The 24,105-nt window shown below is 40.1% G+C and overlaps 1 protein-coding gene across 1 annotated transcript; it reads right to left on the bottom strand.

The window, feature by feature from the left end:
• Positions 1–2,144: 2,144 nt before the first annotated feature.
• Positions 2,145–24,105, bottom strand: LOC135262851 (sodium/potassium/calcium exchanger 3-like). The gene is made up of 17 exons (XM_064350162.1): positions 23,240–24,105; positions 18,559–18,654; positions 14,940–15,016; positions 14,047–14,121; positions 13,710–13,794; positions 13,407–13,510; positions 12,894–12,968; positions 11,952–11,977; positions 11,591–11,644; positions 10,441–10,583; positions 9,953–10,116; positions 9,132–9,411; positions 7,265–7,431; positions 6,466–6,580; positions 5,829–5,941; positions 5,611–5,676; positions 2,145–5,183 (listed from the first exon to the last, which is right to left on the bottom strand). The coding sequence occupies exons 1-17, from the start codon at positions 23,334–23,336 to the stop codon at positions 5,076–5,078; spliced, it is 1,845 nt and encodes a 614-aa protein (XP_064206232.1). The 5' UTR covers positions 23,337–24,105; the 3' UTR covers positions 2,145–5,075.

Genomic DNA, 24,105 nt, shown 5'->3' with positions numbered 1-24,105 from the left:
ATTCTATCAAACAAATGTTATTTGTGATTAACATTGAAAAACCCAAGAAATAGGAAAAGGTGTGGTCTGAAACTTTTGGTAACGTTTTCCAGAAAAAGTGTTCCCTTCGCAAATTATATATTTACCTGTCTCCAGGATAACAATCCTCACTGTTTTAATAGAATTTAAAAAAAAACATAATCAAGAAGTTAAAATCAATTTTGTGAATTGTGTGGTATCATAACATTGATGTTTTCGGTAAAAACTTCCCACTTTTGTCTTCAATATTTCTTCAATATTTAGGGCATTTAATTTAGAGGATTTTAACAGATACTCTTATCCAGAGGAGCATATGGTATGTATAAAATTATTTTTATATAATAATGAAGACGAGTGAAATAAACAAAGGTCCCATGAGTTATACAGACATATTTAAACTGGGGCAGTTCCACACAATAGATCATTAATTAAGATATTCATTCATTCAGGTGGTACTCTCTATTCTGACGTCACACGTGTATAATGTAGCAGTAACTTCTTCCCGAAGACCACACAGTTCAAACTGCATGTGTTATAGGATGAGGCTGACTGAAAGCTGCTCTGTTCAAACTCAAGCGTGCTTTCTGGCCCAACCATTTTCTTGTCCTGTGGCATAATAAGTTCTGTTTTCTTTCACTGAATAAAAGTTGCTTGTCTAATTTGTATATAACATAAAAGCAAAGGAAGCTTATCCAGCTCCATCAGACCATATCAGCACTGTAAGTTAGTATTGTCCATAAATTTGTCCTGTTAGTAAAACCAGTGTTTGAATTACGGGCGGATTTGGGGGGCTCTGACCCTCATAATTAAGACTTGGACCCCCCCAAAAGAAGTAAAAACAACAGGTCGGGGGTGTTGAAATATTTATATATCCTTCTTATCTTTAATCGTAAATAGTACAATATATTTCCTATCAGTGGCATCGTTACAATATAATATAATATTTACGATAACAAATGATCAAGCTCTTGAATATTTTTTCAGCGGATACATGCAGTTTGGGCAAGTAGACACACACTAACCACCCTGAGCACAAATAACACTTTGGGAATAATTTTTGTAGGAAGATATTAATCTTTATTTATTTTACATGTAATCTTTTATCCTTATTTTTCTTAATTACCAAATATGGAAACGCCAATTATAGATGCAAGTCTATTACAATGCTACAACTTCCTCTCTGAATTCAAGAGGGCACACACTTCTATCCTATGAAAGATGTAAGACTGCCAGGCGTCCGCAATCGCACTCTCACCTATCCGCACTGAGAGCCAATGCTACAGCTGGAGGACCCCATAGACTGACAGGTTACTGAGCACTTTCATTCCTTTATATACTGAATAACTACATTTATTACATCTGCTGAGACACTGTTAAACAGATTGAACGTCATTCTCTGTGCGTGTGTCCAGATATTCAAGATACATTTTTCCTCTGTGTCAAGCAATGGATGCAAGACAGTGCTACTACATTCCCCGCTGGTAGACTGTTTCATGTTCCATCTGACCCTGAGATTATGAGTGTTAAAGTTGTAAGACAATGCCTTAAGAACAGCTTTTTCACTACATACCATAAATCATATGTACACCAATTAATTTTATCACCAGTTAGCATGAACATACTATGGTGACCCTACATTCTACTCCTGTATAGTGTCATACTGCTCACTCACACATATACACACAGTATTTCACATTTTTACTGGTGAGAGCAATCTAATTTTCCTTCTTTCCTGAAATGGCAAAAACAGCCTCAGTGCCTGGAAGGTCTTCTGACAGGGGAGCATATTCCTAACTGATGATACCCAGGGAGAAAGACAAAGGTTTGAGTAGTGTGTGTGTGTGTTTGTAGTACAGGCAAAAGTATTAGGCCACCTGTGGTTTTAAAAACAATCTTAAGGTAGTGAAGAATTCAGTTAATTTATGAGCACAAACCAATGCACTTTTTCAATTTATACCCTGTGCTATTGCAGGTAGAAATAAAAAAAAATGTTTATACGTAAAAACCACAGGTGGCCTAATATGTTTGGCCTGTGTTCTGTATGTTTGTGTATATACATATTCCTTACCCACTGTATTGATGATTAAAATGGACTAAACAGAAAAAAAACAGCCAAAAGAAAGGTATGACTATTCCAAGTTATTGCACAGACTTTATTGCACTCAACAACATACAGTAAAACTTCTGTAAATGAATGCAAACATCACATAAAAGGGTAAAAAACAACCATGTTATATTCAAAGGGGTTAATGCAGCCAAAGCTCAAAAATATTCCTTGCGAACAAGCCGTCAAATAATTCATTAACTCATTCAGGTTTATTAGTTTTGTCATCACTATCAATGCTGCTTCCTTCTGTAAGAATCCAGGGTGCATTTTTCAATTTGTCTGTTCTCTTCTCTATAGCAAAACAATGGACAGATGTTCGGCTGACAGCATGGCTGACAGTGACACCTTTTATAAAATGCCATACCTTTACCATTTTTCCAGAGCTTGAGTATTTTTGTACAGCCATCATTTTTTGTGAACTTCAGCCAGAAGAAAAACATATAACTAAATAAAAATAATAAGACCAGAAAAACACACAAAAAAAAAAACTCAAAAACAAATCTTGGTGGATCATTTTTTTTTTTTGGTTTCACACAATCAGAAGTTTATGTAGACACCCTTATCATTAGTGAATTCCAGGTTTTCATGCTATCCTTTTATACCACTGTATGTTTACTGAAGCAATCCCTTGCTTAATACTGTCCTTTAAGAACACAACATTATATAATTATATGTTTCTGTACTTCTGTGTTCTAGCACACTTCACAAACCCAGCCTTGCTTATAATCACGCAGTCATGTCTTTTTTCAAGTCACAGAGGCTCCATCACTCATCCCTACTAATCATGTATTAGGACAGACACTTGATATTTCAAATTCATTCCAAACTGCAGCAGGTGCATAAACATTTGATCACTCAGTTAATCTGACTGATTACTTGAGAAGGGCTTCTTTCAGCGCTGTGCTCTTGCACAGAACTGCAATCAGTACGGAAAGCAAAAAGCACTGTACTAGAGCGGCCATCTCACAATTGGGACACACAAGGCATATGAAAGTAGACAGGGTCCTGATTTAAAAGTGCCAATGACTATTGTTCCTGGAAAACACTAAAGTAGCTTTTTCATATCTGAGGAGGAAAAAAGAGCTTGTTGATAACTTGTTATATCTTGAGTTGTTATCTTGGGGATTAATTTGGCCACCTATTGCAAACACCAGCCATGTCCTTCAGATACTCACTTTGGTTTACACATTTCTGGGATACCCTACCCCAGAGAAAATACAAATCATGAACGGAACATGACACTGGAAAAAAAAAAGTCAGAATATTACAAAGACAAGAAAATGTCACGTGTATGCCAGGATGCAGGAAAGATAAGTCCTTAGGTCAGTTCAGAAGCTGAACAAAAATGAAACAGAAACCGAGACACTTACACACACACATTCCAACACCCCCACTCATCTCAGTGTCCAACAGCGTGGCATCAGTCGTGAAAGGACGGAAGCTTTAAGCTCAGCCACAGAAACAGATGACAAACTGAAAAGTCTGGCTTTAAAACAGGGACTCTATTACTCTACTTCTCCAACAGTAGTAACACAAAAAATCCTTTATTTCCTCTGCCATAACTTCCTTTATATTATTACAATACAATAAATGTCCAGCATGATTAAAACAAACACCAGAGCTAAGCTGGAACCACAGCGGAATAAAATGCTTAGGTTATTATTTGGCTTCTAATGAAAAAAAAAAAAAGAAAATCAGCCCGGTTCTGTCCTGTCCTTTTTCAGTCATACTTAGAATGTGAACATGCTGTTGTAGCTCACTGTGCTACTTAAATAGTGGCTTAACAAGTGACTCAGTGCATTCTAACTTCACTCCGGTTTAAATAAAAATGAGTTTATTTATTGTGTGATGGCATGGGTGGCAAGGGCAGCATACCTATGTGTAGTTTTACTATACCCCTGTAGCAAAAACATGCAAAAATGGTTAAAAAAAAATTAGGGAGATAATCCACACATTTTGGTTATTATAAAATAAAATAAAAAACACAAATAAGTCTACTCTCACTCCGATCTTTAATTTTATAAAAGTCTGTAAAACATTGTGCAAAACTTTAGCGAAAATTTGGTGAGGCTTTGTTGACTTCCTAAATAATGATAATATTAATACACACCTATAATTATACCATGAGATCTCATCTTTGTCTCAAAACTATAATCGTATCTAAAGGTGGTGAATAATATTAAAACCTGTACACCAGTCATCAAAAGTGGGCAGCATTCATTCACTTTAGAAACACATTAAATAGCAACAACACTACTCTGAATATAATTAAAAGTTTCAGTGTTTTGTACTTTCACGATCAGTGCCAAAAGGGAACTATGGAGCACTGATGAAGCAGAAATGATCGATAAACCACATCAGCTGGATTTGGCTTTCATGTCGGCACCAGAACATATCAGCTCTTGCATGATCTTCATCTTCAGCTTCATACGTGCCTTTACCATGACCAATCCTTTACAAAAGAGCTGGGAAACCGGTCAGTGTTAAAGATTAAAGTGTCACTGCAACTGGGAAGCTGGTTAAAATGATTTGTGCTAAATGCCTTCAAAGTACGTTAGCGTACCTGCCTGCTGATATATTTATTTTCCCAGAACTCCTACTGCACAACATACTTATTCTGTGCTTCTGTAGATATGGCCGGACCATTGCCATATTACTCCTAATTTTCCCCACCCTTGAAGAGATCAGACAGATAATGAGGGTTCAGAAATAAATTGATTATTAAATGTTTAAACAGTATCTTGTTATTGAATTAAAAAATAATCTAAAATCAGCAGGACGACACAATATTGAGAGAAAATAACAAAACATTTACAGCTTCCTTTTCCACCAGAATGGAGTGGTACACCATTTTGTGTCTGTGTACATGCATGGTAAAACTGTCTTAATGGTTTCCCAACAAAGACGATAACAAGCAGAAAATGTAGAACTGTCTTCTGCGCTGGATACTTTACAATCCGAACAGTATAGAGCAGAGAAGGAAAATGGTATAGAGAAATATCAAGCTAAAGCCCAAGCGCTTGTCTAACTTCCAGTGGTTCAGATGTACACTCAACACCTGAGAGACAGAAAGAGACACAGATAGAGAGCGATGGAGAGAAAGAGAGAGATTTCAATAATCCAGTACTTATCCTACTATTAATAACTTTGGTATCTACTCCAAAGCGTGTTTTGAACATTTTATTTTTCTTTTAAAAAATATGTGCTGAATACCTAATTTAAAGACAAATTATGGTAATGCTCTGAAAAGCATTCCTAAATACATTCCTCCAACCAACCCATCTGGGAATAAATGCATTTAGTCTGTGATTGGTCTGTGACAGAATTAAATAATGTGCTGTTTTTGTTTTTGGACACATGGAATTCATGTCTTGTGAATTCCATGTGTAAACCAAAAGTATTTTATGAAATTATTCTTTGCTTTTAAACAGTTTTCATTTACAGTCATGATGCGGCACTTGCTATCTGGGAACGACAGTACTTACTGTGAGAAAGACAGAAGCAAGCAGCAGGATGACGGAATACACCAACCCTTTGTTGTTGATGCAGACCTGCAAGAGGCAGACACCAGTAAACCAAGACCGCATACATAACATCAAAGAAATTAGATATAGATTCACATTAACTATACAGCAAAGCATGTAATTTTGGTTGGATAAACAGAATGTGCAGAGAGAGAGAGAGAGAGAGAGAGAGAACCCACTGTTGAGTTGAAGTTGACCACTAGAGTGCGCAGAGTCCAGGGGAAGCCCAGCCCCAGAAGGATGTCAAAGATATTGCTGCCGATGGTGTTGGACACAGCCATGTCCCCCATTCCTGAGCGGGGAGAGATGAAGGATGACAGGAGGAAACACAGAGAAAAAGAGACATAGACAGGTTAATCAATGAAGGACAAAGACAGAGTTCACGTAAGAGAAAGGATGTGCTGTGTCCAGCTGAATCTGTAGCGTTTGATGGGGTAGACATGCTACTGTATGGATTCAAACCCTGACTATACCACCGACAACTGTGGTTTGGATAAACAAACAGAGGTTCCTCTTGTTAAATAGGCATCAGCAGCCTGCCTGGATCAGCTTTGCATAAAGTGTAGTCTTGCAACTAGAGGTTAGCTCATCTAACTACACGGTAAAACAAGCACGGATTAGCAGTACATGCTTTGGTTGATAGATGTCTATTTGTCTACTAAACGGCCATTACAACAATTGAATGGACAAGCAAATATGACATGGCATTAAAAATGAGAATTTAAATAAAAATTAGGGAATCGCAATTTGTTTTAAAAAATGAAAGGGAAAAGAAGGAGAGTAAGCCAGTGATAGAGAGAGAAAGACCTCAGGCACCTTGCCGGGCAACGATGAGACTGGCCATGCAGTCAGGGACACTGGTGCCCGCTGCCAGGAAGGTGATGCCCATGATGTAGGCGGGGATGTCAAGAGTGTCACTGACTATGGTGACCTGGTGGGAACAGAGGGAAGCATTAATGAATGAGAAATCCTTCCTTCATCTACATACTGCTCCTAACATTTATATTCTCTAATACGCTACAGACAAGCTAACATTAATTCTAACACAGGCACTTTCAGTGCCATCGGCAGTTTATTTGTTAAAGAACTTTTGAAAGTAGCTGCAGAAATGGTCTTTGTTGGTCCAAAGTTTTTTTGAACCACTACTCAGGATGAGAAAGTTACAACACCCACAACATCACAAATAGCCTGATAATGAATCTGTTTCAGAACTCCTTCGTCTCTGGAGCGACAATGAGCTAATATTAACCTTTCACTCTATTAAACAACTGGTTTCAGGTGGTTATCCCCAATGCCCTTCAGAAAACATGAAAATATTTGCACTTCTGAGTTGTCACATTAGCATGAAAACGGTATAAGTGGAGTGGCCTGGTATGACTACAGCGATGCAGAAAACATATCACAATAAACATAACAAATAAATAAAAATCCCCCTGAATCTTAAAAATTGTATAATTTGTGATTAGCCAAGTGTCAAGTTGAACTGTAGAGCCACACATTCTGAATTCTCTTTGTGAGAGTAATACTGTAAGTGCTAGAAAGAACAGAAAATCTCACACAAAGAAATCTGCATCTCCTGTACAGAGTCAGCTCACCAGCCATTGGACTCTCTTACCATCCACACCATGAGGTAGGAGAAGAAGGCGGTCCACAGTGTGGAGGCCACGAACGTGACCATGAACCAGCGGTGCCAACGCGGCAGCACACAGTTGGGCACAGTGCAGTACAGCAGTAAGGACAGCGGCCAGGACACCAGCCACCTCACCCGAGTGCAGCCGCCCCCTGGTACACAAACGGCACAGTGTTTGAGGGACAGCATGTATACTGTCACACACAGCACTTTCAAATATAGCACCATATGCCAGCTGATAGGGTACATGTCAAAAGACACATTGCTCCTCCATTCCATTCTTCTTCTTTCCTGGGGCAGAAAGTTATATTTAGTAAGTGATGTCATGGAAATGTGCTGTTAAGCAACCTGGAGGCCCAGATGTATCACTCTGCCCCTCTCAACAGCATATTACACAGCTCTTCATTTTTACTTTTGCACTTTACCTGCTAGTAATACCTCAACTGTAACCTGCTCAACCCCTTAGCTTATTTCTGTGATGGATCCCTTATTACATTCCTGTTAGTTCCATTCTACCTCTACTTCACCTCTACCTCTACACCAGGCCGGGCCAACAGAGGATAGGCTCCCCTCCATAGCTGGGTTCCTCCTGAGATTTCTTCCCATCGGGGAGTATTTTCTCACCACCATTTTTTTATTCCCACTGGTGAGTTTTTACCTCACTGCTTGCTTTTAGGCAGTTCGGGCCTGATTTTTTCCCCCAATTGTCCTGTTACTCTGTAAGGCGTCTTTGTGAGGGTTCTCTGCAATAAGCGCAACAGAAATAAAACTGATTTGATCTCATTTAACAGCAAACCCCAGTGACTACCTTCGACTCAGGTTGGTACCATTGGAAAGCCTGTGCATATTGGCTGGCTGGTAGAGAAAACACCAGCACACACGGTCCAAATGAATGAAAAAGCATAGAATGATGTCGTTCTGGGTCGAGCTACGGGAATGGTATGGATGAGGTGGAATTGGAGAAGGATGAAGCTGAACTCATCCTTCAGCTTCATCCTAGAGACACTCAGGCTGCGGTATCAAGGGGAGCTTCAGATGAGCAGATTTCAGGTGAAGCCAAATGCGTAAAGGATGAAGACTCTGGATGAGGTAGACTGGCTGACAGAGTATGTGGAATAATGTCTTGTTTTCGTAAGGCATAACAATATTTTTTTCCTGAGCTATGAAAATGTCAGACTTTGAAATCACAGAAAACGTTTACATACTGTACAACACAAGAGAAACGTATACAGTAAAGTATCTAGGTATCTTTAAAATTACACAGCACAGCACTCTTGGCAGGGTGATACTAAACAAGACACATGGGTGCCACGCACACTATTCTACACTAGTTAGCAGACACTAATACCTGCTATCATACAGACAAACCACAAAAACACATATGAAGTATAGCTATAAATGCTTAATACATTACTCTTTGTTGGTTCCAAGGTTTTTAACCACTATTCCGGATGCTCATAGGTTATTAGATAAGTTGATGGTAAACATCAATAAATGTAAAACATGAATATGTTATTTAAGAAGCTGCCAGGGTGGGCAGAATGAAAAACTGCCAGAGAATTACAGCTTCATTCTGCAGTTTGCAGATTGCAGATACCCTAACACATAGATCTCCAGGAGCCAGGCTGGTTACCAATCTTCCTGTTGGTTTTCACTCCCACCCTAAGAAAGCATGCATCATTCAATAGCTATAGATTTAATTGAGCTGCTAATTAGCAGAATCAAGTATGCCAAATTTGGGTTGAAATGAAAACCTAAAGAATGGTAGATCTCCGGGAACAAGTTTGGTTGCCACTGCCCTAACAGGAGAACCCAGACACCCGCACCACTGCATTCAGTGTTCCATGCTCACTTGGCATTTTCAGGGGCCTGAATATGTCTTCATCATCATCTTCCTCTTCCTTAGGACAGGCACTCTCCACATTTGATTCCCCCTTTGCCCCCTCAGTCTCATCGGCCTCCCCCCTCCCCGCCTCCTCCAGTGACAGCATCTCATTCTCAGGGCTGCATCCATTCTCTATAACCAGGGAGTCGTCCACCCTAAACCCGGATCCGCTGGGTTTCACCGGGGACTCCCCCGCCCCCCCGTCACTGTCACTGCTTCCCCCGGGGCTGCGGATGAGCCGCTGTCTCTGAGGAGCGAGGAGAGAGAGAGAGAGAGAGAGAGAGAGAGGTGGGGAGAGAGAGAGAGAGAGAGAGAAAGGGGGAGAGAGAGAGAGAGAGAGAGAGAGAGAGAGAGAGGGGAGGCGATTCAGAGCTCTTTTCACTTTTAACACTGTACCCACAGTATACATGCTAAAACATCCTTTGAACATACTTTTAAAATAAATTCAGTGAGAAAGTGAAAGCGAGAGCAGGAGAGAGACTTCAGCTTGAGGAACAGCCCAAGGAACCATCATAGCAAAACCAACACAGCAGACAACACTGCATTACTGAACACATTGTGCAAGCATAAAAAACAGAATATATTACATTGCATTTAAATATAATACACAGTGACCTCCATATTGTTTGGGACAAAGACATTTTCGGCTCTGTATATCTGTTCAATTTGTTCCACACATTATGGAGCTCATTGTACATCTTTCACCGTAATATTTTGTAACAAAAAACAAAAAAACAAAAAGTCCAGTCTGGCAACCTCCTCTCCACCTCTCTCACAGAATCCAGTACCTCATTGATTAGCATGCGGCCGGCCATGGTGAGGCGGGTTCGAGGGGAGAAGTGGGGAGTGATCATGATCCGCAGACCAGCCTCAGAGAAGGACAGCTGGTGAGGGTGGAGGCTCATGAGCTCATCCACCATCATCACAGGAGACTCCTGCCCACCACACTGACCTACAGGGGGCGCCATGCATCATCAATTAGCAGTTACACAGAGAGTCAAACAGACAAAACGGACAGAGAGCACTGTCACAAGACAGAACTTTATTTTTCTTTATGTCATTATGCCAGTTGTAATGTTTAACATGTTACAATCATGTATTGCACCAAATTTAGCAATGCAACAATACAGCACAATAGGGTGAGTACACACAGGGCAACAGATATATAAGCATCAACACAGAGAGACAACAGTCAGCCTGCATACAGACATAAAACCACATCACAATATGTGGACATCTGGACATAAAACAGTGGTGATGACACTGTAATACAGACCCTTCCTGAGGAGGACATCCGAAGTGTCACAGTTCTCCCCCCCCTCTGCCAGCTCTCTGTCTGGGAGGCGGCTGGTTCTGACACAGCACTGCTCAGGATGCCCACAGTGGCGCTCCACAAACTTCCAGATCGGGAGGTTAAACCTGGGATGTCCCAAACACACAAGTGTCCACTTCCATTTTATATGCGAGAAATATTTTATTCCTTTGTATGTTGATAAAGAGGCAGGAAGTTTCAAAATCAGTGTTTCACACGTTTAATGCAATTAAAAATAACGAATCATATTTGCCATAATATGTCAACTCACAATAATAACCTAATAAATGTATGATTATGTCATTCATAAATTTATTATAATACTTGTAACAGAGGAGGAATGAAACAGCAGAATTAGTGGGAATTAGATGAAACAAGCTACAAATAATGTTTTTCCGTTTGCTGTAATCAAAAAAAACAAATTTTTCCACCCAGGCTAATAATTTTTTAAAACCCTAGGAGAGATTTCTGTTCTACTTTACTCATGTTGAGAGCGCTAATTAGAGCGTGACATCTCGTTTCCACTTCTCATTCAATTCAAGCGCTTTCTCTTTGAATCTCACAAATGCTACCACCGGCTGTGTAAATATTATGATCAATAAACAACTCAAATGACAGACACCGAAAGACAATTGGCTCAAAGAAACAGGAGCAATTATTTTGTTGCGGTTCAAGTCTGGGTCGTTGTAATCTTAATAAAATACCTTGTTTGGCTCTTTTTTCTGTGTAAGAGACGCAGAATCCCGCGTAATGTGACCACTGAGATATTGTGCTTAATTCCAAAGGATCTGGGGAGTGTTTCAAATTTTACAAGCATCTAAAGATTTTTTAAAAGAGTATTTAAAATGTGTATTTGACCCAGATCTGGTCAGACCAGCAGTGCATGACATCAGCAGAGTATTGTGGTACCACAATACAGAAGAGCACAAGATTCCTGGATTCCTGCTACGCATGTCAGGTTCAGTGTAGTAAGCGCAGTCCGTGAACAGCACATATACAGTAAACCCCATGACATAATGATCTGCTCAAGGTGAATAATGGCTGTTGAGTAGGATGACTGGGACACCTGGGGAAGTGTGTGGCTCCCTCATACCAGCAGCTGTGAGACACTCACTTCATTATGAGGATGTACACTCCGTACATGGTAACCAGAAAAACAGACTCCCACCTGCAGTGGAATAAACTGCAATTAGAATGAGACTGATATTTTATGTAATTCACATGCACCTGCCAGAGTTCTATGACACCTGTAGCTCACATATGGAAAAATGTCAAGAAAAATTACATTTTCTGGATTTCAATTTTAAGACTGGAAATCACAAAGTGTGCCAGGCGGGTGCAAAGAGAATCAGCCCAGCTCTTTGTAGACAACAGGAACAGGCTCTTGCTATTTCTTGCCTATACTTTTTCTGCTTTGATAACAGATGTTAGTAATGGTGACCAAATTTCATGCAGTCATTTGGAACAGCACTCACCAGACAACTCTTTCATCATAGATGACCTATAGAAGCAAACAAAAAATAATATTACTTCCTTCTCTGTCTCAGATGAAAGCACGCAAGAAAGATAACTAAAAAAAGACATTGAGGAGATTTAAACAGTTCTATTATTATTATTGCATGATCATTATCTTCGTTATACTTTGACTTTGTCTGGATATATTCTCTACAATTACAAAAGAAATTCTGATTATTTGGGCCTTACATCTTTTGACTGGGCTTTAGTTAAAGCCTGTAATTAGTTGAAATCTACGACATCTTTAGTTACTCTAAAACACGCGTCTAGGGAATCATCTGCAGTCGAGCGTTCAGATTGCACATAATTTGGTGCTAAGCAAAAAAGAATGGCACAGTATTTAATTGAATAAAAAACAGAAGAAGCAATGCCAACTAAAGGCCTTTCATTGAAAAAGCACATGCAGAAACATGTTTTCACTGTACAAAGTACAGTATATTTATCATAAATTATATTTTATTATTACAATACATAATTTTAAATCAACAAGTTTTCACAATATAACAACAATCCAGCTACTCAAATAATGACACTCAAGGTCAATTTCAATGTATAATGCACTGCCCTTTTTCACTGTGACACATGCTCCATTGCAAACAATCTGTTATTATATATGTTTTGCCCTCTACATTATTGATATTTCATACCGTGAATACTTTTGAACATGTTTAATTCTGAGTATTACAGTTATATTATTGGTTACCATATAAAATATATACATACATACTACTACCTTATGTTTACTAATATTTATGAACAAAATTGCTATCTATATTTTAATAACCTTTACAATACTGCATGGTTTTTTTTAGTATTTGTTACATTACTAATCAAGATACCAATAGCAGTGGAATAAAATGTGCTCATGGACAGGCATGATCAAATGTAATCTTCACACTCACCACGATTAAGGCAAGCACAGAGAAGATGTAGAAGAGAGAATCCCGGAAAAGAGGCCACCAGGTCAAAGAGATAGTCTACAGAGGCAGAGGGGAGTCACACTGCTGACAAGCAAAGACTGTAATGCAGGGTAATGGATGTCGGGGGTTTGTGCACTGCACTTGAAGTGTAAGTAAGGAATTTCAATAGCAAGAAAATCACATACAATTACATTTCTTTTCATTGCAGTTTAAACACCGCACAAGCTCATTGCACAGTGTTGCTTCCAGGGTGTGTGACAAAGACTTTTCATGTTTTAAAATACACTGCGCTCTGGCCTTGGGTAAGCTTTATATTAATGTGTACGGCAGTTAGGCAGTCTTTCGTCACAGATTCATAGCAGCTTCATAACGAGAGAGATAGCATAACTATATAAATGCATTTGCCACTTAATGTGACGTCAAACGTAAATCTACATTTGAAACTTACACTCATGGTCGTCATGAACACAGCCCAAAAGAGGGGAGGCAGAATACCTGTCTTGCAAAGATTCCACACACCCCGATGATGACCAGGATGTTGAAGACTGCAGAGCCCACGATGGTGCCCACGCCCACATCTCCCTGAGTGATGAACACGGCTGAACACAGAGAGACAGGTAAGTTAATGCCATTACCTCCCACATATGCATGCCCTATTTTGCAGTACTTAAATTATATACATAAACCCTGTGTTACTGTCTCATTTCTGCATTTAGATGAAGTGCTATTAAATGTGTACATGTCAATGCATGTTCATACTCGTAAATGTGAACAAGTTGAGGACAGTGGCACACTGACCAATCAGAGAAGTGAAGAGCTCAGGGGCAGAGCTTCCAGCTGCCATGAAGGTTGCCCCTGCCACGTCCTCACTGAGGTGCAGGTTCTATGCAGGAAAACCAGAGAGACAGAGAGAGAGAGAGAGAGAGAGAGAGAAAGAGAGAGAAAGAGAAAACATGTAAATCTTCATTCTCATTCATTGAAAAGTCCTACTCGAACATTATGCAATTAAGTCCTGAATAGACTTAATTGAAGTGGAATTAACCAAACCCTGATAAGCTTCTAGGGGAAAGGCTCACAAAGCCCACATTGCAGTTTAAGAAAGAAAGAAATCTAAATCTTAAAATGTCATTCTCACCTCTGATATCTTCTCCAGGGAAGGGACAAAGTAATCATCGCAGACTATAGCAAGACCGTAGAACATGTAGATGGCCTGTTGAGATTTTGGGGGAAGTGTGAAAGAGGGAAGAAAGTACATTTGAAATAAACAACACTACTTTGGTCTGTAACTGAATAAATGAAAAATGGTCAAATTAAAACTGATTGATCATAAGGTTACGAGATGATGAGGAAGGATGCTGAACTTATATACCTGGGGCCTCATTTATAAAAATGTTCTTGGATTTAAATTTAGACATAATAATAAAATAATTTTCCAAGTTGGTTTAAAGTAGCTGCGTCTTCGCACCTGTGATATATAAATCTCAAATGAACTTCAATTTTCACCCATCTGAACGTGCTTTACAATTACTCGGTCTAGTAAATGCAGTAAATAACAGGCATTTTCCTCAAAACAAGGTTGCATTTAAGCATTTGTTTTTGCACTTTGCATCCCTGAACTTGTTTATAAATTAAATATTACTCTTAAAGCGTGAACACAGCCCACTTCATGCAGTACCTCCACATAACCAGCAGGTAATTAACTCACATCTAGTATAAGCTGCACGTAGAGATCTCAGTGCCAACAAGAAATTTATCAGTGGCTACTTTGTCATGGTTTTCTGCATAAGCTACTATTGAAGACACAGTTTGATCAAAAGACCATTTCATAAACGAGGCCCCTGCACTGTGGATAATCGACAGGGCTGTGATGCGTATTTACGGAATGAAACGCGTACAACAGCACACGTGTGTGACACGGCTTGAAAGCGTGTGGCTGTGAGGGGCCGGGAGACCGCGCCTGAGACAGGCGGTAACGTGGACGCACTAATTATACACCGAGACCGGAGAAGTAAGACTGGGGACTCTCACACAGAGCACATGCAGCAGCACCGCCCCGTGCTTCCGTTGCTCCTTGGTGAAGATGTCCTCCGGGAACTCCTCGATCGCTGGGGGGAGGAGAGGACAAACAATGGGCTCTGGGGCGGAACATCCAGCTAAAACCAAAAACCGCGCGACAGCAGCTGGCTGTCACAGCACTGCAACGGCTGGATAAGCCACGCCCACTGCATTACTTCCCAGTGAGCGTGCACTTCTCCCCATTAACGGTCACCCAGCACGCCGTGCTCCCCTGTGCATTTGTAGAGCAGAGAGTCGGCCGCGAGCCTTTACAGCATAATAGCAGGTCAATACAAAGTGCTGCTTTTTCATCGGGAGCCAACGGCTGTTCTGTATCACACTTGATCTGCTCTCCATAATTGACAAACATACAGCAGACGAAAAATTAGCTACGTGCCTTTTTTGAGGAGGGCTGTTAAACAGTCCTACAAATCGCTATCAGTTATCAGAGCTACCACAGTCAAGCTCAGGGACACCTCACAGAACAAAAGTGAGAATTCTGAGCTCCATATACGCATCCTAGGGTTTCCCAGCACAACTCAGCACTGTCCAAACCAATGCGGTGCCTACCCCTAAACAGCATAAAACAACACTGAGGAACAGGAGCGAGGTTAGCTTATGAAAAGTTACCTCTGCCATAGCTGTTGCCATGGAGACCTCCTCCACAGGGGTTGGCAACTAGTTTGTTGACGGGCAACAGCAGGGAGCCAATGGCAAATACCAAGATACTGAGAAATGAGGCGAGTCCTCTCCATGGACTTAATATGTGAAATATGTGAAAAATGCATGCATGTGTTGAGGAGTTTTCTAATAATGTGTATGTTTTCCTTGGAATTCACAATAACGGTCAGCCAAGATCTTGCACTGGCATTACTATTTACTATTCTATGATGGTTTACTCTGGAGTTCAGAACTGCTCATTAAACTGGCCAAGCCCCAATTGAGAAAGCCAGATGACATAACCCAAGCACTGTGTCTCTGAGACCACATTACCTGATACTCAACATCAGCAGTATAAGCTGTGATGACTCAAATGCTACTAACAAAAGACTTGGCCACTGGTGGCTGTCCTCACAGACCCAGCCTTGTTAATCTAATCTGGTGGGACTGGCTTTATCATGTCTTTTTCCCTACAATAAAGAGCCTATTACAGTACTGCAACATCCTGTGCTTCTCAATACAGTGCCCTGATGAAGTTATCTGTTAGTTAATAGTTGTGTGTTCTTTGGAATGTTCTTTGGGGGGAATTTACGTATTTTTTATTTTACCTGTGGTACACACTAAAACAGGTATCTATCTTCACTTTCAGACTTCTCGTGTTTGAGTGTTTTCTGACAATACTCAAACTTTATTAAATAATTGTTCTTTAATAAACCAAAGGTACACAGTAAGTTCTGTACAAATGGCAACAGTTATCTCAATGCACAGTGCTAATTTCCATTAGGCAAGTCGCAGCATTGGTAATAAACAGTCACGTCACATTAAAACATAAAAACTCAATCTGTCCCCTACACTGTTTCCTCACATAATATTAACGACTGGTCAACAACTGGTGTAGAAAGCTGGCAGTATCCAGAAAAAACAATGATCATGAGGCAATAGCTCCTTGGGACTGTTTGGATTATTACGAAAACATAGCTCCCTCTCGTCCCTCCTCAGGCTGTATGGGCTATCTGTTGTAAACCCACCCTAAGAAAGCTGAAGGCAGGACTGAGAAATTGTCGGCATGTAACAGCGTTGTACAAGTTTTTGTAATAAAGCAATAATGTGGAAGATAACACAGCCCCCACCAGAGGATTTCACTCTGAACTTTGGAATTGACTCTCCAGGGCAACGGCTAATGAAAAGGGGTGTGCAACAAAAAAGGACACCATTGAACTCCACATATCTACCCATTCCTCCCTCCCCCGGGGACCAGAGAAGCAGTTCCCCAAATCACATGTTCAGAATAGACAAATACAAAACTAAAGCCCTTTGCTTGTAACAATCAAATGTTATTTTGCTTTATCTGCTAACTATAGCAGTTAGCAGTAACCTTTATGGTTAGTTGAATTCCATGGATTTTTTCTGTTTGGTCATTGCAACAATAAAAAAAGAATCCCCTTCCTACATTACAAACACGAGGCTGTCTGCTTCTGTACACATTACAGAAACTGAGAGTTGAGTCACACTCTTCGGTACAGTCAAATCTCCTGACAAGCAATGGTTAAAACCTTCTTTTTGAACTCAGAAAGCAATACATTTGGGAACAAGACAGATGCACAGAAGGACAATTGTGCTAATTTGTCACACAGTATATTCATGTGACAATCACCAACAACTATATTAGTAAATTGATAATACCGTACTGGTTGTGGGAGTGCAAACATATTTTATTCACACCCTTCCATCTTATTTTAACTGACATACTGTGTAAAGGCCTTTATGGCAACTGTAATGAATTGCTCCCTTGACAAACCAAGGGAAATATTCTTTGACAATTTGCCAGACTTTCGTTCTCACTACTCTCCTCAAAATACTAAAATAATCTCTGTGGAAAATTAACTCAATGGACAGGCCGTCTTCTTTGCTAAAGCAAATAAATATCCTTTAAAATGTTTGTGACATAATTATTGATACTCCTGTAAGACCTGATTTTTTTTCCTTCTCTGCACAGTCCCCAGTGACTGAAAATATAGATTTCTCCAAGTTTGAAATGAAGCATTCAGTTGCTAAGCAATGTGGGCCTCAAAGGGTACTTGATTGTGGCTAGACATGGCTGCCTGAGCCCTTTAAAGGAATAGAGAGATGGAATTAGTGTGTGTGTGTGTGTGTGTGTGTGTGAGAGAGAGAGAGAGAGAGAGAGAGACAGCAGTCCACCCTTTTGAACAGATTCCCAGAAGCTAGGATGAAAGGAACATCTCACCCTAAAATCAGGATACGGGTAATAATTTGCACTATTTATGAATAATTATTATTGTTGCATAGTGCCACTGTAATACTATTAAGTGTTTCCTTTTATAAAAGGAAAAAGGAATCCAAATGTATAAGAAATTAAACATACAACTAAGAGTATTCTTTCTTGTTCAAAAAAGGTGACAGTTAATTGTAGCTGCTCAAATTGAATGAAGAGTAGGATTTCAATGATATTTCCACTATCTGTTCTATAAGTTTACATATATTGTTTTACATATATGTTGTTTACATTGTACATAAATACACACAACCCACACACACACATTCCCATGTCCTTCACTACACATGCTGTTATTTCCTGTTAGGGATACAGGGATTCAGAAACCAGATATAAGATGTTTTCCAGTACTGTGGAGTGCTCTAGATCACTGATTTTGTTTAATGCTGTTTTTCTATGTATAATAGCTGATGCGCTGTGGTGTCCTCTACTTCCATATTATTTCAAATGTTTGGAGACTATTACATTTGGATAACAGTTTTGGCCAAATGCCACATACATGTAAAAATGCCTGCATAAATATATAGACATGAACATTTATGAAATAAATACAGGTTGCTCTGCAAGGCATCCAATGGTTAATGGTTAGGAGACATTTCGGTAGTTCATCCTTTGAGGTTTGTGGTAGGTGCTGCTTACGTGCATGGGGTGGTTTGTAAGTCTGGTTCTCTCCTCTCTCTTGCATCAGTCTGCGTGAGACCCAGGTGGAAGGTGGATCCTTGAGGGGATCTGTCTCTGTGTGGGGAGGGAAGAGAGGTGTGACAACTGACCCTTCAGTGTTTATGACCACAGTTACACATTTGAAATACATCATTATGCAGCAGAATTCCATATCATAGCCTTTATTTAAGCTAAAAGTGTGCGTGTGAATATTCATATATTCATTTTGAAGTGCAGCGTATTACTTTCTATAACACTTCATTCTACTGTTCAATTTCCAGTTAAAATTTTAGATGCCATTTAGATACCAGTTGTATACATAAATGAAAAGCAGCTCTTCCCAAAGCCTGCTTTATTTTATGTCTCAATCTTACATTGAGGTCATCATTTCACAGGGTGATAAAATGAGGTGAACACTGTAATTCCACAAAAGAGTCCTGCTTTGGTGGCCCTTCCTAGGCACATAAAAGGCACTCATTCTGCATCACAATTAGTCACTGCATTTCACAACTGATGCACAGTCACCTTATCTTACATTCTCCTCGGTGAATCATGGCATTATATTGTTGGGGTTCTACAGCGCTATTCTATATAAGGCAATGCCAGTGTGTGCCTATTGCAAATCATTCGGTGTTCCCTCAAACAGCTGCTGTTCTGCCTGCTGCCACACACCGAGACCAATGTCTGAGGTGCACAGCGGGTTCATCTGGAGCCTCTGAATGCAGGGGCAGGCTGCCCAACTTCTCCACTGCTGTTATCTCAGACATCGATATCAGTTCATCAATCAGTCTTCCTCTCGGCTGAGAATCTAGTTAAGAGATAAAAATGCTTAGATGAATATAAATGAGAGATGGTGGAACTATATTCCCCTCACAAAAAATCTGTGCTGTTTGCTGTAGTAATAACAGACTCATAAACAACACCATGAAAAGTTCCAAGAAGTGGGATATCGGCCAAGATGTGAGCATGTTGTTTTTCCACGTAACCAAACAAAAATCCATTTGATATATTTAGATGACTGCAGCTCTTAAAATGGGCATGTATTAGGCATGGATATGGATGGAACTGCATAATAAAACACCATTTTACACACTGCATGTGACAGTATTGTCACATTTCATCACAGCTGAACACAACGAACATAAGATATTATCCCGGAGAGGGAAGGGCGACTACGATGATGAAGACTCGAGAAAAAGAGAAAGTAAAGGAAATAATGCAATTAAAAGGATAATGTAAGGATAATAAATAATGAAAAATGAATGACCAGATGGGACAAAAAATGAACTGAAGTTAAAAGCAAGTTAGATGGAAAGAACAGATTTAAAGTCAATCGGGAAAATATATCATGAAGGCAGAAAGAGAAAGCATAAAATCTTTCAACCTCTGACTCGGCTAAAAGTACGCCGTCAGGCCACATCCAAATACAATAGCTGAGAGCTGTGGGTGGGAGGCAAAGGTTTCCTAGATTTTCCACAAAAAAAGATTAATGTACTGTATAGCCACATTGGGCTGCAGTAGTTTAAGATGCAGTTAGGGAGGAGTTTCCCTGTATGAAATTCCTCTAAATGTATATGACTAATGCCAAAGACAAGGAATCAATATGGATGCTCCTAAAAGTGGCAAAAATACATCTGTAACAGCAATGTGAAGACGACGATAAACAGATGAGAGAGGAGCTGTGCAGATACTGAGTTCTCAAGGGGAGGGGGTTGCACTATGGGATATTTCTGTGGCTGTATTATGCACAGACTCTTTTTACACCCACGCACCACATTAAAACACACCCCCTTTTACTCAACACGGCACTACTGAAAAAGCTGAAACTCATTCTCATACTAGTAGACTAATGCTCATGTCTCACTTCCACTCTGGCATTTTCCTCTTTGTCGCACAACATAATGCGTGTGAGGGCGTAAGCTGATTATCTGTTGTTTCACTGTTAAGGTTCTTAATCAGCGTCTAATTCAACAGAACCAATAATAAAACCTGCTGGGCTTCAGGAAGCACTGCCTTTGGTCTCGGGCAACAGAAGGATCTTGAGCAATACTTACAAATACCTTCTGTGGCCTTTGCTCCAATTTTCACATACAATGAAAATTATGCTGTTCCACAAGCATTAAACAATAGGGGAGCGCCCCCACTTCAGCAATCAGGAGCACTGCTACTCAATATGCACCTGACCCTCACATTAAAATATAGCATATGCGTTTTTTACTGAGACTTTCACTTGACACTACTGGTGTTCCGCTTTGACCTGCCTTGTCAAGCGCTTTCTGTTCTCAAATCTTTCAAACACAAATTAAATCTTGAGTGTGCAGGTGAGCACTCCATCACGACAGACAGCACATTATTGATGACTGACGAGAATAATTATGAAGAAAGGTAAACTGGTTTAATACTCTCTGAAAGAGTAGTTCTCTTGTTTAAATAAATGTTTTAACTAACTTATTGTCTATATAACTGTTGCTTCAATGTACCCATTACCTCATGTTAGAGATATTAAGTTAGCTTGTAATGGGTAATCACGTGAAATTTCTGAATGCATTGCAAGCTAAATAGGCAAGTAACATCTCCCAGCCTGCTAACTTAAACAAACAAATGTTCATTAGCTACCCAGCCGGGTAGATTATTTTGGTCAATGGTAATTTCTGATTTGATATTGGATATAATTAGCTGAAGGGGATAACTGATGAGAGAATTTCCTCCAAAGTTAAATGTTTTTGGTAATTCGTTGTTTCTTTAAATTTATAGAAAAAGTAGCAAATTTCATTTCATTTTGACCGAGAGATTGAGCTGTGTAGACTTTCATTGTAAGAAAATTGATAGTTAATATCTCGCAACTCACAGAAATGGATAAAATGAGGTCTCCTAAACTCAGAATTTGGCCCCCAGACCCCTGCTTTATGAGACTCCACACCAAAAAAAGGGAACACTGACACAGGAAATGAAAGCTGTATGTGATAATACACCAAGCACCACACTACAGAAGCAATTTGTTTGTAAGGAATATCAGCCTGGTTTATCAATAATTTTCCCCCTCTGACTTATAAACACACTCATAAACACCCCGTGATCATTTTTTACTTTTATAGAGAATAATTTTATGCCCAGAGGCGGATAATCCAGTTTCACAAAGTACAATTCCTCCTATTTTGTTCCAGTGGCCTGTATTTGCTAATTGGCACAATTCTTTAGCCAGTAGGTAGAACTAATTAGTGAAATCAGCTGGCTGAGTTCATGGGTGGAAGAAACACATGGGAGGACTTTTACTTTCCGGACTTTCCACCTTTGGCTCAGCATGAAACTTAAACTACTGTATATGAATTAATATTGGAAGGTTTGTACGTTGGTATTACTACTGTTTACTACCTACTGTAGAAACGCAATATGAACAGGCGCGATAAAGGGCTCGAGCATTTAAAACTCAGATGTGGTAGTGGGGATTATATTGATGGAAATATCGTGCAAAGCCCAACATGTTGCAGCATGCCAGAGACACTGTGAGATTCCACTCCCTGTAATGAAGGCCCCAGGGCATGATACCCATCCACCAACCCAATCTTCAAGCTGCTTGCTGGAAAGCAGAGGAGCAGTGGATTCCCCAGTGCAACCAACTGGACCCAGTCTTTAAAAAGTGACACCTTTCTGTGGCACCTAACCATGCATCACCATAATGGTAGTCTCGTCAGACAGAGAACATTGCTTGTTAGGCTTGAACTATCACAAATTAAAAGGACAGTTTCTAGAACATGAAATGGTTTTATGTCATGGTGTGAGACAAATCTCCCAGCGTGACTGGCATGGGGATCTGGGACGGGAGGCCGGCTGAAGAGGAGGTGGGGGGTGGGTACCGTAACACCAGTCACTCACCGCCTTCCTTAAAATTCAGTCGTAAGGACTCAACGCTTCAATACAGCATCTCGCGTAACCCCATTTAGATGAGGCTTAATTTACCAGCTGGACCAAAACATGTCCACACTTATTTGTGTCACAACAACAGCTGACAACAATGGATGTTTATTTCATTACACTTAGAGATCTACCTTTTATTGGGACAGGATTGATCTATCTTGGCTTTAAGGTAGCTGTCTGCTGTCGATTGTAGTGCTGTTGCACTTGCTGTTTTTATTGTACACTATGAGACCTGTACAGGATACAACAAGGGATGGCTACCAGGAATTAAACGGGTCTTTTCATGCAGGTTGTAATTAGGTTTGAAGGTACGAAGGTTGTTCCCCCAGAAGTTGTGTAATTTTCTATTATTTAGTAAAAGTGAAAAGAATTAGTGAAACTCTCTGCTTTTCCCCCTGAGATACAGATACATCAAGCGTTAGCCGACGATAGGATAAATAGCTACATTATAATATCATGTTTCATTTGGACCCACCTTCGTCTGCAGCTACGTGCACGGTGAATTATTGCATTATGATGCTTAGCATTTTGCAGCAAACGGTAAAGGAAGCATGGCTGCTTCTACTTGGCGAATTAAATGATGCAACAATATTTTGCGAGTAAAGCTTTCATTGTACTCACTCAATAATAAACCCTAAAATAACTGATTGCAAAATGTCATACAGCAGTATCTCACTTCGCACTTGCACAGTGCTAAGTGCTTTAGCAAAACCTGTTATCAGATTATCATTAATAAGCACCTCACCTGTCAAGCGAAACAGTTGTGTGAGAGCGAGGACAGCGAGCATTCCCATTCCACAGCAGCAAAGCCGCCGTCTTCTGCTCCTGAACACCGCCTTCATCCCGCTGTGCGTCCCACTCCCGTCAGAACATGTCTGTCACAGCGGCAGGAAACACGGTTCCCACTTCTTCACTGGCAAAGCCTATTCTGAAGCCTCATCGAAACCTATTTGTAAATCTAGACCTTCAGATACTGTATGGTTTCAAAGTCCAACATATTCGTCGCATATTTCATTCATCCTCGATACATGGAAGCGTAGGCTACATCAGGCACTCCATTCCTTTCAGTACGCCTAAACAATGGGGCGACTTGGAAAAAAAAGGCATGCAAGACCGCCCTTAGACGCAGGAATATAGGAACTGAAGAAGTTGGTGAGGGAGAAAAATATCCTCAGATACACTCGTACATCCGTCGATCCAGTCCGCGGTGATAGGGATATGTTATCTCAACCTCTGTCCCCACCTCCCTCCTCTTTAGTTTCCGAGTATCTCCTTTGTCGTGTGTTGAACGGCCCTTGGAGACTGTGCTACTAGGAGACGATAGACACGCGATTTAGCCTACTAGGAAAACACACTTATCCACTGTATTTTAATGCTAATTCCATTGCAGGTTGTTTTGACAATATGAGCAGAGAAGCTTCCTTTTTTTATCCGATTTGCTGAATGAGGGGAAAGTCAGGGGACTGAACATGCTGACAAAACAAATATGTACAGTATCAACAGTTTACGTGATTGCCTATGCGTTCATGCAGCCTAAAAATTACATTTAGTCAGTTACTCCTAGAGGGTAAATGCACGATTATCATATCATCTCTGAGTTTAACTAGGAAA

The sequence above is a fragment of the Anguilla rostrata genome, chromosome 9 (genome assembly GCF_018555375.3).
Source record: "Anguilla rostrata isolate EN2019 chromosome 9, ASM1855537v3, whole genome shotgun sequence".
NCBI lineage: Eukaryota > Metazoa > Chordata > Actinopteri > Anguilliformes > Anguillidae > Anguilla > Anguilla rostrata.
The sequence above is the reverse complement of the archived record's forward strand: the minus strand, read 5'-3'. Positions and strand labels throughout refer to the sequence as shown.

Coding starts and splice junctions, on each gene's coding strand:
- LOC135262851 (XM_064350162.1), bottom strand. CDS start 23,336: ATGAAGGCGGTGTTCAGGAGCAGAAGACGGCGGCTTTGCTGCTGTGGA. Junction 18,655..23,239: donor ACAACTGTTTCGCTTGACAG/GTGAGGTGCTTA, acceptor CTCCCCACACAG/AGACAGATCCCCTCAAGGAT. Junction 13,795..14,046: donor CCCTGGAGAAGATATCAGAG/GTGAGAATGACA, acceptor TTTCCTGCATAG/AACCTGCACCTCAGTGAGGA.